The sequence below is a fragment of the Furipterus horrens genome, unplaced genomic scaffold (assembly GCF_987537825.1).
Source record: "Furipterus horrens unplaced genomic scaffold, mFurHor1.1.pri manual_scaffold_17, whole genome shotgun sequence".
Classification (NCBI taxonomy): Eukaryota; Metazoa; Chordata; class Mammalia; order Chiroptera; family Furipteridae; genus Furipterus; species Furipterus horrens.
Genome location: NW_028327187.1, coordinates 13,776,924 through 13,789,934, shown reverse-complemented (window position 1 = coordinate 13,789,934; position 13,011 = coordinate 13,776,924). Strand labels below are relative to the sequence as shown.

Here is a 13,011-nt window from a genome sequence, read left to right as displayed (position 1 = left end):
GATAAAGTCAATGACTCACAATCCACGATATCTTACAGAAGTTTTTCTGTCTGAGACCATCTTGGCCATAATTATGTAGACCAGGATAAGAAGGATGCTGCCAGGAGCGGAATAAATCAGATTGTTGAAGTTTGCTTAAGAAGTCACAGCCTAGGACCCTGAATCCCTTACTCATGAGTTTTGCCCTTAAAAACCCCAAATGATTAAGTCATTGTTCTGGCTTTAAGCATTACAGCTTCCCAAGCTTTCCTTGCTTAACATTCTGCAAATAAAGTGACTGTACTTTCACCACTGCATTTCTGGGTGTTGGATGTTTGGCTCTGCTGTGTGCCAAAATGGATGAACACTCATCCTGTTCAGTTACCATAACTCTCTAAAATATGGACCATAATTGAGCAATAGCAAGAATATAGGTCTGTATTCTTTATATATAAATATTCCCTAAACTCAAAAAACTATTCATACACACCTACTACATACACAGAGAGCCCACTTAAAACAGGCTCTATATTATGTACTGTGGTTTTCAAATGAAACCATACTATTACACTAGCACCTTTCATTTCTGTAACTAATCTTCACAACATGCTTGTCAAGGAAGAAAAAATCAGTGAACTACAAAAAAATACTGAAGCCTACTGTCCTGTTTGCTGGACCTGTATGAGTACAAAGTTGTTTAGTCAACCAGGACACAGTTTTTCAGTGGGGAGGAAGTCTGCATTGGTCTTAAAGAAATATACAGTAACATACCTTGGGAACACCCCTGAAATATTGTTTTTTAATTTCTGAACGATTACATGTAAATTTATTACATAGAAAAGGTTTATTAGGTTAAGTGATCAGAGTTGACCAAATCTATTACTTTATTCTGGAATCAGACATTTTAACACCTGTCATATTCTCCTGCAAACTATCAGCCTTAGCTGATAACTTTCATGTAATAATCACATTCTCTACATTCCCAAAATGGTACACACTATGAACTAATATGTACTGTCATCTCTTTATAGTTATTTGACTTCCAATTAAAGCATTCACTGCTCCAAATCATCCACTACAAACAGTAATTACTTGTCCTCGCTGGTGTGGCTCAGTGGGTTGGAGTGTTCTCCTGTAACTGAAAGGTTGCAGGTTCCTGGCCAGGTCACATACGTAGGCTGTGGGTTCAATCCCCTGTCCCACTGCATATGGGAGGCAACCAATCAATGCTTCTTTTGCATTGCTGTTTCTCTCTCTCTCCCTTCCTCTTTCTCTAAAAGCAATGAAAAAATGTCCTCGAGTGAGGATAAAACAAAACAAAAAAAAAAAAACCAACCAGTAATTACTAACCTATCTCCTATTGTTTTAGACAGACTTAAGACCCATACTATTTCCTTTCATTAATTTAGAAATTAAAGTACAGCCAGAATACAATAAGTTGGTTGCATTTTTAAAAACCCACAGTGATTTTCAATATCTGCATCTAAGTCCTTAACACTGTTTAACACTAGAGTTTCACAAAGCAGATATTTACTAGTTAGATCAAACAAATTACACATTTTCTCTGAGCCCCTACTTTAGGCCCAATACTGGACTAAAGTATTTAATAAAGGTGTTTTACTGTAAACCAGACCCCAGGTTTTATTAATCCTACACACTTTGTTTTAAATCATAACTCTATTCAATTTTGTCTTAAAACCATTAAAAAAATCTCTCATACTAGATACAAAGACACTTTAACCACCGTCTATCTAATAACAGCCCCAAATAAAATCTAAAATTATTACATGGCAACACACACATTAACACACATCCCTGGAATATTATAAAATATATCCAAGTAATCAAAACGCAAATATTTAAAGAGTGATATCCAGACCCTCACAATTCAGAGCACGGAAATCTAATTAATGTTAAGCTGAGCATCTTTTAAATTATACAAACTCCAAACCGGATTAACAGTGCAGACCTAACCATATCTGAGAACATACTTTCCTGAACACTCCCCCCAAACATATGTCACACATCTGTAGCAACGAAATGAAAGCCAAAGGCAGCCATTTTTTAAAATGACCGTCACGCTGAAACAACAAAAGAATGAGAATCATATTGGAAGTCAAATCACCATTTTAATGTGGACTTGGTAAAGCTAAGTATATACAGGTCCACCAAACAGGGTGGTAGGTTTCAGCACTCTTTCGTACTTCACTGACTTTTTCCCTCCCTAAGATTGTCTATAAAGCACTTCAACGCCCCCCACCTGAGAGTCTTTAGCTATATTTAAAAAACATGTACATCTCACAGCAAATCCAAACCAAAATGAAACTCTGAATTTCACTGACCTTTCTTTCAAACAGTTAATATCAATACAATAGGTATTTACTTATCATCCATAATATATAGAAATATGAGAGGAATGTTTTTAAAATATTAAAAATTTAAGACTTCAGGTAAAGATCCTTTGCCCTCTTTCTTACTAGGCCTCACTGCTGCTGCTGCTGCTAGAGGGGTTCCTTAGTTGTTGAAAGAGACTGTTGACCTTAAAGTAACAGACACCCAGATATTTCTCCAGCAAAATGGGTTTATCTGGGAACAAGGAACTGCAATTCAGGTCATGCAGCCCAGCGGTGAATCATGACAAGTCCAGAGAACAAAGGAGAGGAACGTTTTTTAAAGAGAAACAAAGAATCCACTAGATGAAAGTGGGAGTTCAAAGTATAGTGACTTATCGCTGGCTGAGTCTTTCACTGGCTGAGTGGGGGCGTGGGAGAAGATCCTCCTGCTTCTTAATGGAGTAGTACAGTAGAAAATAATCTTCCGGTTGGACATAGAAAGCACATTTCTGCTAGTTTGGAGTAACTGACAATGAATGGTAGGGCACTAGTGCTCCACCTACAGACCCTCCCAAATCAAATTTAAAAGACATTCCTGTTTATTAAACTTTACAATTATAACTACAATTTTTTTCCAGCAGAAATTCCCACTTGATCACTCTCTGCTACTTTTCCCTATTCAGAATAAACCTGACAATCCCTCCTTTTTTCTACAAAAAAAAAAATTATTTTAACTCTCTATTTATCCATATATGTATATACCAAGTGTACAAAGATTTATTTATAAAGCTTTTCTAAAGAGATCCAAACGTTACAGTAGATACGGAATATTATACATATATTACTCCCTTCTTTCCCACAGGTCACCATTTATTAAAAGCCTCCTTGGTGCCAAGTATTAAGCATTTTTGGTGCATTATCTCATCTAACCCTCACAAAACTTTAAGAGGTAGATTCTATTTTACCACTATTAAAGTGATGAAAATATGGAGGCTCACATAGGTGAAGTATTTCAAGGTTCTTCCCAGCCTGCAGCTCTCTGATTCCAAGTCCTTGAGTAAACCCATTACTTATATTTTGCTTTAATAAGGGAACGTTTACTAAAGGCAACCAGTTTTTAGATACATTTCATGATATTTCTCTCACTGTGAATCACATTGGCATATAAATACAATGCAAACAATAAAATACAGTCTGGCAGGCAAATAAAACATGAAATGTCCTTCTGAAGAGGGAGCAGCTGCTATTATAATACGGCTTACAAATAGTATATACTAAGGTTAATGCATATAGGAATACACCCTTCCCAAAGATGATTACATCAGAACTTGTCCCATAACTTAAAACAAGTTAATTTAAATAAAGTTTCAGTAGCACTAAAATAGGTATAATTTCAAAAATGAGGATTAGCCCTGGCCGGGTGGCTCACCTGGTTGGAGCATTGTCCTGCACACCAAAAGGGTGTGGGTTCAATTCTCAGTCAATGCAAATGCCTAAATTGCCGGTTTGATTGCCAGTCAGGGTGCGAGCGGGAGGCAACTGATGGATGTTTTTCTCACACATTGATATTTCTCTCTCTCTCTCTCCCCCCCTTTCTCCTTCTCTAAAATCAATAAACATATCCTCAAGTGAGGATGTTTTAAAAATGAAGATTTTATATATATATTTTAAGGTTTTATTTATTTTTAGAGAGAGGGGACAGGAGGGAAGAAGAGGGAAACATCAGTGTGTGGTTGCCTCTTGCGCACCCCCAAATGGGGACCTGGCCCGCCACCCAGGCATGTGCCCTGACTTGGAATCAAACCAGTGACCCTTTGGTTTAGAGGCCAGCGCTCAATCCACTGAGCCACACCAGCCAGGGTGAAGATTATATTTAAGTACTGTTTACAGCATTTGGTGTGGGAGAAGTTAGGGCTGGGCACAGAGTTGCCAAATTAAGCAAACAAAAATACAGAGCACCTAGTTAAATTTGTATTTCAGAAATATGTCCCAAGTATTCACTGTTTATCTGAATTCATATTTAACTGGATATCCTGTATTTTACCTGGCAACCTAAGTAAAAGAGGAAGAACTAAATGGACTCAAATTCAGCTCTAATGTTTTTACTTTTTGCGTATTAAAAAAAAACTTTTCTTTATAAACACATAGAAAGAGCAAAATATAAACACATACATAGACAGAGCGGAATAATGATTTACATTTTCAACTCTCTTCCACAATGATCAACTAATGACGAATCTTGTTTCATAAATTTCCCTACTCAATCTGACTCCACTCCCAGTTTACTTTTGAACTCGTTTATTTAAGTACAATTTGCATCAATAAAACCCGCAACTTTAGGCAAGGCATATACTTATTTAACTTACACTACTATCAAGATATAGAATTTTCTTTTTTTATATTTATTTTTCAATTACAGTTGACATACAATATTATATTCACGTTAGGTGTACAACTGAGTGATTAGATAATTTGTATAACTTACAGTGATCACTCCAGTAATTTAGTACAATCTGACTCCATATAGTTTTTACAATATTATTGACTATATTCCCTATTCTGAACTTTACATCCCCACAACTATTTTTATCACTGCTAATTTGTACTTCTTAATCCCTTCACCCTTTACACCCATCTTTGCAGCCCCTTTCCCATCTGGCAACCATCTATTTGTTTTCTGTATCTGTAAGTTTGTTTCTGTTCTGTTTGTTCATTTACAAGTTATATCATATGGTACCTGTCTTTCTCTGTCTGATCTATTTCACTTGGCATAATATGCTCTGGGTCTATTCATGTTGATGTAAATTGTAAGATGTCATTCGTTTCTATGGCCAAGTAAGATTTCATTTTATATATGTAACCACATCTCCTTTATCCAATCATCTATCGATGGACACTTAGGATGCTTCCATATCTTGACTGTTGTAAATAATGCTGCAATGAACATAGGCATGTACATATCTTTTTGAATTTCTTCAGCTAAATACCCAGAAGTGGGAGTGCTGGGTCATATGGTAATTCAATTTTAAAATGTAAACAAATTTTTTTTTTATTTTATCTTTTCCATTAACAGTTATCCCCTTATACCCTTCCCTCCGCCACAATCACCACACTATTGTCCACATTCATGAGTCCTTTTTCCTTTTTGCTCAATCTCTCCACCCCCTAAACTGCCTAGAGCTCTCACCCTGCTCTCTATCTATGAGTCTCTTTCTATTTTGCTTGTTAGTTCAGTTTGTTCATTAGATTCCACATGAGTAAAATCATATGGTACTTGTCTTTCTCTGACTAACTTATTTCACTTAGCATGTTCTCCAGATCCATCCATGCTGTTGCAAAGGGTAAAATTTTCTTCTTTTTTAGAGCTGAGTAGCATTCCATTGTCTATATTTACTATAGTTGTTTTTTCCACTCATCTACTGATGGACACTTGGCCTGCTTCCAGTTCTTGGGCAAGCACAAAAAATGGGCTAAAGATAGTTTATTCAATAAATTGTGCTGGGAAAATTGGATAGGTGCTAGAAAAATAAAAATAAGACCACCTTCTTTTGACACACACAAGAATAAATTCAAAATGGATTAAAGGCTTAAATGTTAGACCTGAAACCATAAAACTCTAGAAGAAAATAAGGCAGTAAAATCTCAGACATTGCTTGTAGCAATATTTTTTTCTGATATATCTCTTTAGGCAAGGGAAACAAAAGAAAAATAAACCAATGGGACTGGTGCAGCCACTGTGGAAAGCAGTATGGAAACACTTCAAAAAATTAAAAATGGACCTACTTTATGACCCAGCGATTCCACTTCTGGGAATTTATCTGAAGAAACCCAAAACACTAACTGGAAAGAATATAAACATTCCTATGTTTATTGCAGCATTATTTACAATTTTAAACTTTTTGAAGAACCTCCACACTTTTCCACAGTGGCTGCACCATTTGCATTCCCACCAACAGTTCACCAGGGTTCCCTTTTCTCCGCATGCTCAGCACTTGCCATTTGTGGATACACTGACGATGGCCATTCTGACAGGTGAGGTGATATCTCATTACGGTTTTAATTTGCATTTCTCTGATGATTAGTGACACTGAGCATCTTTTCATATGTCTTTTGGCCCATGTGTATGTCTTCTTTGGAGAAGTGTCTATTCAGGCTCTCTGCCCATATTTTCAACTGGATATTTTTTTTGGTATTAAGATGTATGAGTTCCTTATATTTTTTGGATAGTAACCCCTTATTAGATATATCGTTAGTGAATATCTACTCACATTCATTAGTTGGTGTGTTTTCTTTTAAGGAGTTTGAATTTTATTCTAAATGTAGTGGAAAACAGTGCAGGGTTTTAAGCAGGGGAGTGTTGGGCTTTTTTTTAAGCAACAGGTGAAAGGGAAGTGGAACATAAAAGCTTTTTTGGCAGGTTTAAACCAAAGGAATGTTTCATTTAAAGATAATGTTTAGTGAAAGCTCTAAACACATCAACTATATTTCCATAGCTACTTTGTTATTACGTGATAACTAAAATAATGAATAGCTCCAATGTTGGTCATGGTATGCAGATGATTTATAAATAATTTTCCTTCTCCTTCCTTCAGCCTCATAAAAACATATCACCATTGAAATACTTAGAGCCAACCTAAACTGACTTCAAAAGTTGAAAAAAAAAAAAAAAAGGAAGCTTTTACAACCTGCCAGGTGTAAGTCATCAAGGCTACAGCTCTAGTACCTTCTTTAAAATCTCATTAAATAGTGTCATTAATTATTTACTTGCACCTCAAAGCAGAGTTCAATGAAAACATTCAAAATCAGGTAAAAAATGAAGAGAAACTATCATTTTCCCTTAGAACCCAGGACTCAGTCATTCAGAGTTTATTTTTTATGATGATTGGAATATTAATGCCCCTATGTTCCAGGTACTATGACAGGCTAGACCTTCTTTCTGCCACCCCCACTCCCGGTCCAGACTAGTTCAGAAGACATTACTAGCATATGTCCAATAAATATAATAACCAAAGTATGTATAGTTAAAGATGTGAATTCCTCCCTCCTGGCTTAAAAGCCAGTTGGAAAATTCACATGGAATACCCAGGGAAACCAAAAACATGTTCATGTTTTTTAAGAAAATATTTTATTTATTTTTTAGAGAGAGGGGAAGGGAGGGAAAAAGAGGAGAGAAACATCGATTGGTTGTCTATTCCATGCCCCCTACTGGGGACCTGGCCCACAACCCAGTCATGTGCCCTGACTGGGAATCAAACCAGCAACCCTTTGATTCACAGGTTGGCACTTAGTCCACTGGTCCACACCAGCCAGGGCATGCCCATGTTTTAAACAACTTTCAGGAGACAGGCTTTTTTTTTTTTTTTTTTTTTTTTGAGGACATTTTGGTTTTGTACAAGTTAAAGTAAAAAAGTTCTGAGATTCCTCCATTCCCAGAGTGATGCCAGGCCAGGTTCTCTAGGCTGGTTCTGTTTAGTGTCCCGAACCTGAAGCCAGGCAAATCACTATACAAAGGGTAGTGGCCCACCCTGAGTGCAGCACAATCACCAGAGGTGTTTGTAAAGCTACAGGTGCTCAGGTTACCCCCCCCCCCCCCAAGACTACTCGTAAGAATGGGAAGTAAAAACTGAGGGAAGAAAGACTCCCCAGATAATTTAGATGCACAGCTTGGTTAGAAATATTACATTACTTAGCCAGATGACCCAAATCACATTAGGCTACACCCACATTAGGGCTGCACTGGATGTGTATCCATCCTAAGGTTACTTTTCTCCACTTCAGGTGACTGAAACAAGACCCAACGCGCTCTTTCTTTAGTGCTAGTTCACAGACTAAAATTGCTAAGGTTGCTCAACTTTCCTCCACGCTTCAAATTGAGGCCAAGGCAAACTCCCTTCAAGAACAAGTATATAGGAAATATCCAAATATTTGACAGCTCATGAAACAGCTTTACTTTCATGTTTCAGGAGATAAAAGAAAACAAAACAACAACAACAACAAACAACAAAAACGGAGAGGGAAGATGATCTTTTAAATACAGTGCATTGCCTTTTACATATGAGGTCATGAACTATAAGGAAAAAGTGCATTACACTCAGATTTTGCCGGGTTTAGAACATAAAGAAGACAGGAGGGGCAGTATGTGTGCCTTAATCTATTGTAACAATAGAAAGTGGATATGAAAGAGTCATTTGTTTTGTGTGACCCATGTGTGACTGAATATTAGTAAGTTATCTGACCACTGATGTTTTTAGATTACTTCACTCCCAGTGAAAGAAAATTTCCTTGAAATTCCATAATACAACCTACATACTATGGTTCAAATACTGCACATTTCAATAAAACACATTTTAAATCTGTCCAATTTTCTCAATCTTGCCTGCTTTTAGTTACAACAACATGCAGTCCTGCTGGCTCAACCCACACTTCCCCATGGCAAAGTCAACTCAGCAAGCAATCCCTTCACTAGGTAGATACTAAAGACCAGAACGATAAAAGGAATAACAAGTCCTCTAATGTTTTCTATTATCAGACAGCCCATAGTGCACATATATTATGTCACATCAAAATAGAGAAGCGTATAGAGCCTCGAGGAAGACAGGATATGATTAAGTGATGGCAGCTTCCATAACGAGACCTATGTAAATATAGTTCCTCTCACTATAGGCACCCGACACCAGCCCCTTAAAGGGAATGAAACAGGTCTTGCTTTTGTGGGGGGTTGCTAATTTTTGAAGATAAAAGCAACAGAGGCCTCTGTTTACAGATCTGACTAGCAAAAACAAAACTAAACCACTGTCTCCAGCCTAAATAACTAAGCATCAATTAGTTATCAAAAATCGTAGTGAGTCTTTTTTTTTTAAAAAATTTATTTATTTATTTTTAGACAGAGAGGGAGGGACGGAGAAAGAGAGAGAGAGAAACTTCAATTTATGGTTGCCTCTTGCGTACCCCCAAATGGGGACCTGGCCCATAACCCAGGCATGTGCCCTGACTGAGAATGTTCTGAACCCTCAACTCCTTGGTTCACAGGCCAGCACTCAATCCACTGAGCCACACCAGCCAAGGTGTGAGTCTTTCCATACTATATCATAGCATGATAAAAATTATGTAGAATCTCTGTGTTCTTTTAAAGATAAAAATGTGAATTTTATGTACAATGTAATTCCTTTTACTATCTCCCAAAAGCTCAACAAACCAGTACTTATTATGAATGAAATCAGAATCATGCACAAATCCAAACATAAAGGTTTGAAATGCCTTAAATGTGCACAGCTCTTCACCATTTATAACCAATATTCAGACGGTAAAGTATCTTGTTTTAACCTCCTAGTAACTCCATGAAATACTGCCAACATCCTCATTTTACAAATGATAAAAGTTGAAGCACAGAGATGCTAAACATCTTGCCTAAGATTACTATGGATCCTGAAGTCTCCTTCCAAATTCAGAAAAAAGAACAAATAAAAAACGATTTCACTTAACACCCAGGTTTACCATACTAAGTAATGCAGTAAAATCAGGTATTGCTATTGTCATATATAAATGCTGAGTGTCATTCCCTTTCCAGGTTCTATAGTAATGGTTCACTCTTACATTGTCATGAAGACTCCTTTGTAAAATCTAATGAAATTAAAGAAAACCTTATCCCATAAAAAAGGTACATATGCAAATATTCATACCAGCATTATTTATAACAGCCAAAGAGTGAAATTCACCCAAATGTCCATCACTTGATGAATGGATAAAAAATGTAGTATATCCATACAATGGAATATCATCTAGCCAAAAAAGAAATGGGGTACTGACACAACATGAATGTCCCTTGAAAAATTATGATAAACAGAAAAAAAACTAGTCACAAAACACCACATGTTGTATGATTCCACTTGCATGGAATGTCCAGAATAGGCAAATTAATAGAGACAGAAAGTAGTCTAGAGCTTTGGGTGGGTTGGGGGGAAATGGGGACTGACTGCTCATCAGTATAGGGTTTCCTGTGTAGTGATGAAAATGCTCTAAAATTGATTGTGTGATGGTTGCAGAGCTATGAATATATTTAAAGCCACTGAACTGTACACTTTAAAGAGAGTATTATACAGTATGTGAAATTTATCTCAATAAAGATGTTATTTAAAACACAACCATTAAAAAATGCACATACAAATAACATTTGGCAGAAAACTTCCAAAGATTTGCTAAAGCCCCTAAGCCCATCTACAGGTGCAAAGAGATTCAAGATTCAAGGTCAGTATCTCCTGCTCTATAGAAATTGGAATCATCATCCTACTTTCTTTGTTTTAACAGATGTTATTTCGACTTCCCCCAACATAACTCCCAACCCTATGCCTCCAACACTTTAAGATCACTACTTCATCTGTTAGATCTCATGACCACAGTGGTTTTCGATATGGATTCACTAAAAGCTGTTAAATAGTATAGTTTCATAACTATAATCTTTAAGAAGTTTAGAGAGAACCTTTAGTAACTGACTGTCTAGTACTTGAAAGGCATGGTTGGAATTCAAAAATGTGAAAGATACAATTTTTTGTCCTCAAGGAGCTTAAAATCTAATAGATGAGATAAGATCAATATACAAACAACAATATACAAAACAGAAGGTGAATCTTGTATTAAAAAGGCCAGGTGGACAGTTAATGCTGGACTCGACCTTGAAGAATAGGTAGAATGTGAACATGCAGAGGAGTAAAAAGAATTGCAGATGAGAGCAGAAGCAGAGATGTTTCAAAGTAGTTCCTAGGAACCATGAAGAGAGGCTTCAGTGGCAAGCTACAGATCCTGGACTTTATTTGGTAGGCCCTGAGAAGCCAAAGAGAGCTGCTGAGTAGAACAGTTAACTAATCAAAGTGGTACATTAATAAGATTGTTCAGTAATGTGTGGATGCACGTGAAAGAGAGAAAAACTGGAGCAGGGAAACAAACAAGGGGCCTATTACAATAGCATGAAGAAAAAGTGACTACAGTAATCTGATTTGGGGAGAGGCATCCTGAGTCAGTAGTCATTTTAAAAGATCACAGCATCCACCGAAAAATTATTTTTAGATATGCAGTACCTACTCATTTAAAATGCTGCCAATATAGAAGCCAGCTATACTTCCACCATCATACAAATATTCCTTGAGAAACCCCGTCTACGACGTAAGTTTTCAGATCTCAAAATAGCATTTAACATGGAGTTTTGGCTACCTTAGCTTGCGGGATTAGAAAGGAGCCAAAGGCTCCCTTTCCTCCATTAACTGTACAGGAAACAGTGGATATTCTATCAATCTACAGTAAAACAATCCTAATAAGAGCTGGCTGATAAGCTTGCACGTGATCAAGTAAACCGCAACACCAAGACTAAAAGACCTTAGAGAAAATGATATCTGCAATAGCAAACACTAAAGGCACAAATGGTCTGTTGAGCACGACAGAATTTCCTTGAAATTGCTTTACTTCTATGTGTGAGCCTGAGGTGATTGGAGGTAAGAGTATAACCTTGAGTAGTAGTATAGATTTACCATGTGGGCGGACACCGCACAGATAGCAGAAGCGCGTTTACCTGTCTGAAATGTCTAGGATTCCTCACAGCTCAGAAGAGACAAGAGGAACCAGCTGGCAACCAACAAGGTTTCCTCCGTCCTGAACACAAAGTGATATTAAATGCTGGGACTAGGAAAAAGGGGGTGTGAGGTCTGAGTCGAGACACTCCCCTTCAAAGAAAAGGCCCTGCCCAGATCTACGCAAGCCAGGTTCACCAGGCCAAGAAAATTACCCCTTAGCCCTTTTGCTTCTAATTCCTGCCCGCCTCCAAAGACACCCTCCAATTCCCTTTCCCCTTTCACTCCTGGCTCACTTGTCCCGGATGATGGTCTGCAGCTCCCGGATCTGGTCATTCATGGGTAGCAGTTTAAGCTGAGCCCCAATCTGCCAGGAGAGTTGGCTGTCCCTTACGAGGAAGTCACGGATCAAAGCGTCATAGTTGCCAATGCCACCGTTGCTCTCGGGGTTGAGGCTGGCGCCAGCGGAGGCCTGAAGGCTCCCCTCCCCCGCTACGCTAGAATGGCCGTTATTGATGAGGAGAGTAGGCTTCGCTTTGGAGGGACTGTTTCCTCCCGCAGGATCCGGGATCAGGTCGCCAGGTCGCGGCGACTCATGGCTTGGGGTAGAGGCAGATTTTACTTGTTGGTTGTGACAGGGCATGGAGTCCTGAAACCGTAATTCCGTGGCCATATACCGGACCCGGGCTGTCCCCGCAAGACCAACCCCTAAGGATAAAGGCCAGCACGGAGAGTTAGCGGACGCTCACGTGCTCTCCCGATGGCCTCCACCTCCTCAGAACCTCCGGAGTCTGCCTCACGCACACCCTCTCGACTTCCGCTCACCCTCTGGGCTTCCGTAGGTTCCACTTGGTCACGCCCCATCACAGCCGCCGTCACCGGATGTACAGACTGTCTAGACACGCTATTGGCTTCTCTCACTGCCATTCTGCGGCGCACTGTTTCTTAACCCTTTGTGTTACTCCAGTAATGTGGGTTCCCACACCTAGCCAGGCAGATCAGGTGAGGCGAGGGATGCTCAGTTTCAGGGTCTTCTGTGAACCCCTAAGGATTCTGCATGCAGTGCTTTGGGTAAGCAGTAGAGCCACGAAGAACTAGGAGTGGCGGGGGGGGCGGGGAGACGTGATAAAATGATGGCACAC

At 38.6% G+C, this 13,011-nt stretch overlaps 1 protein-coding gene across 3 annotated transcripts in view; it reads right to left on the bottom strand.

Moving 5' to 3' along the window:
• Positions 1-13,011, bottom strand: part of UPRT (uracil phosphoribosyltransferase homolog) — a 39,199-nt gene that overhangs the window by 12,402 nt on the left and 13,786 nt on the right. The window contains exon 1 of one of the 3 annotated variants that reach the window (XM_090264257.1): positions 12,166-12,702. The exons of the other annotated variants lie outside the window; for them this stretch is intronic. Coding sequence (XP_090120383.1) covers positions 12,166-12,542 — 377 coding nt within the window. The 5' untranslated portion in view covers positions 12,543-12,702. Of the gene's footprint in view, positions 1-12,165; positions 12,703-13,011 lie in introns of those variants that run through there. 3 annotated transcript variants of the gene reach the window in all.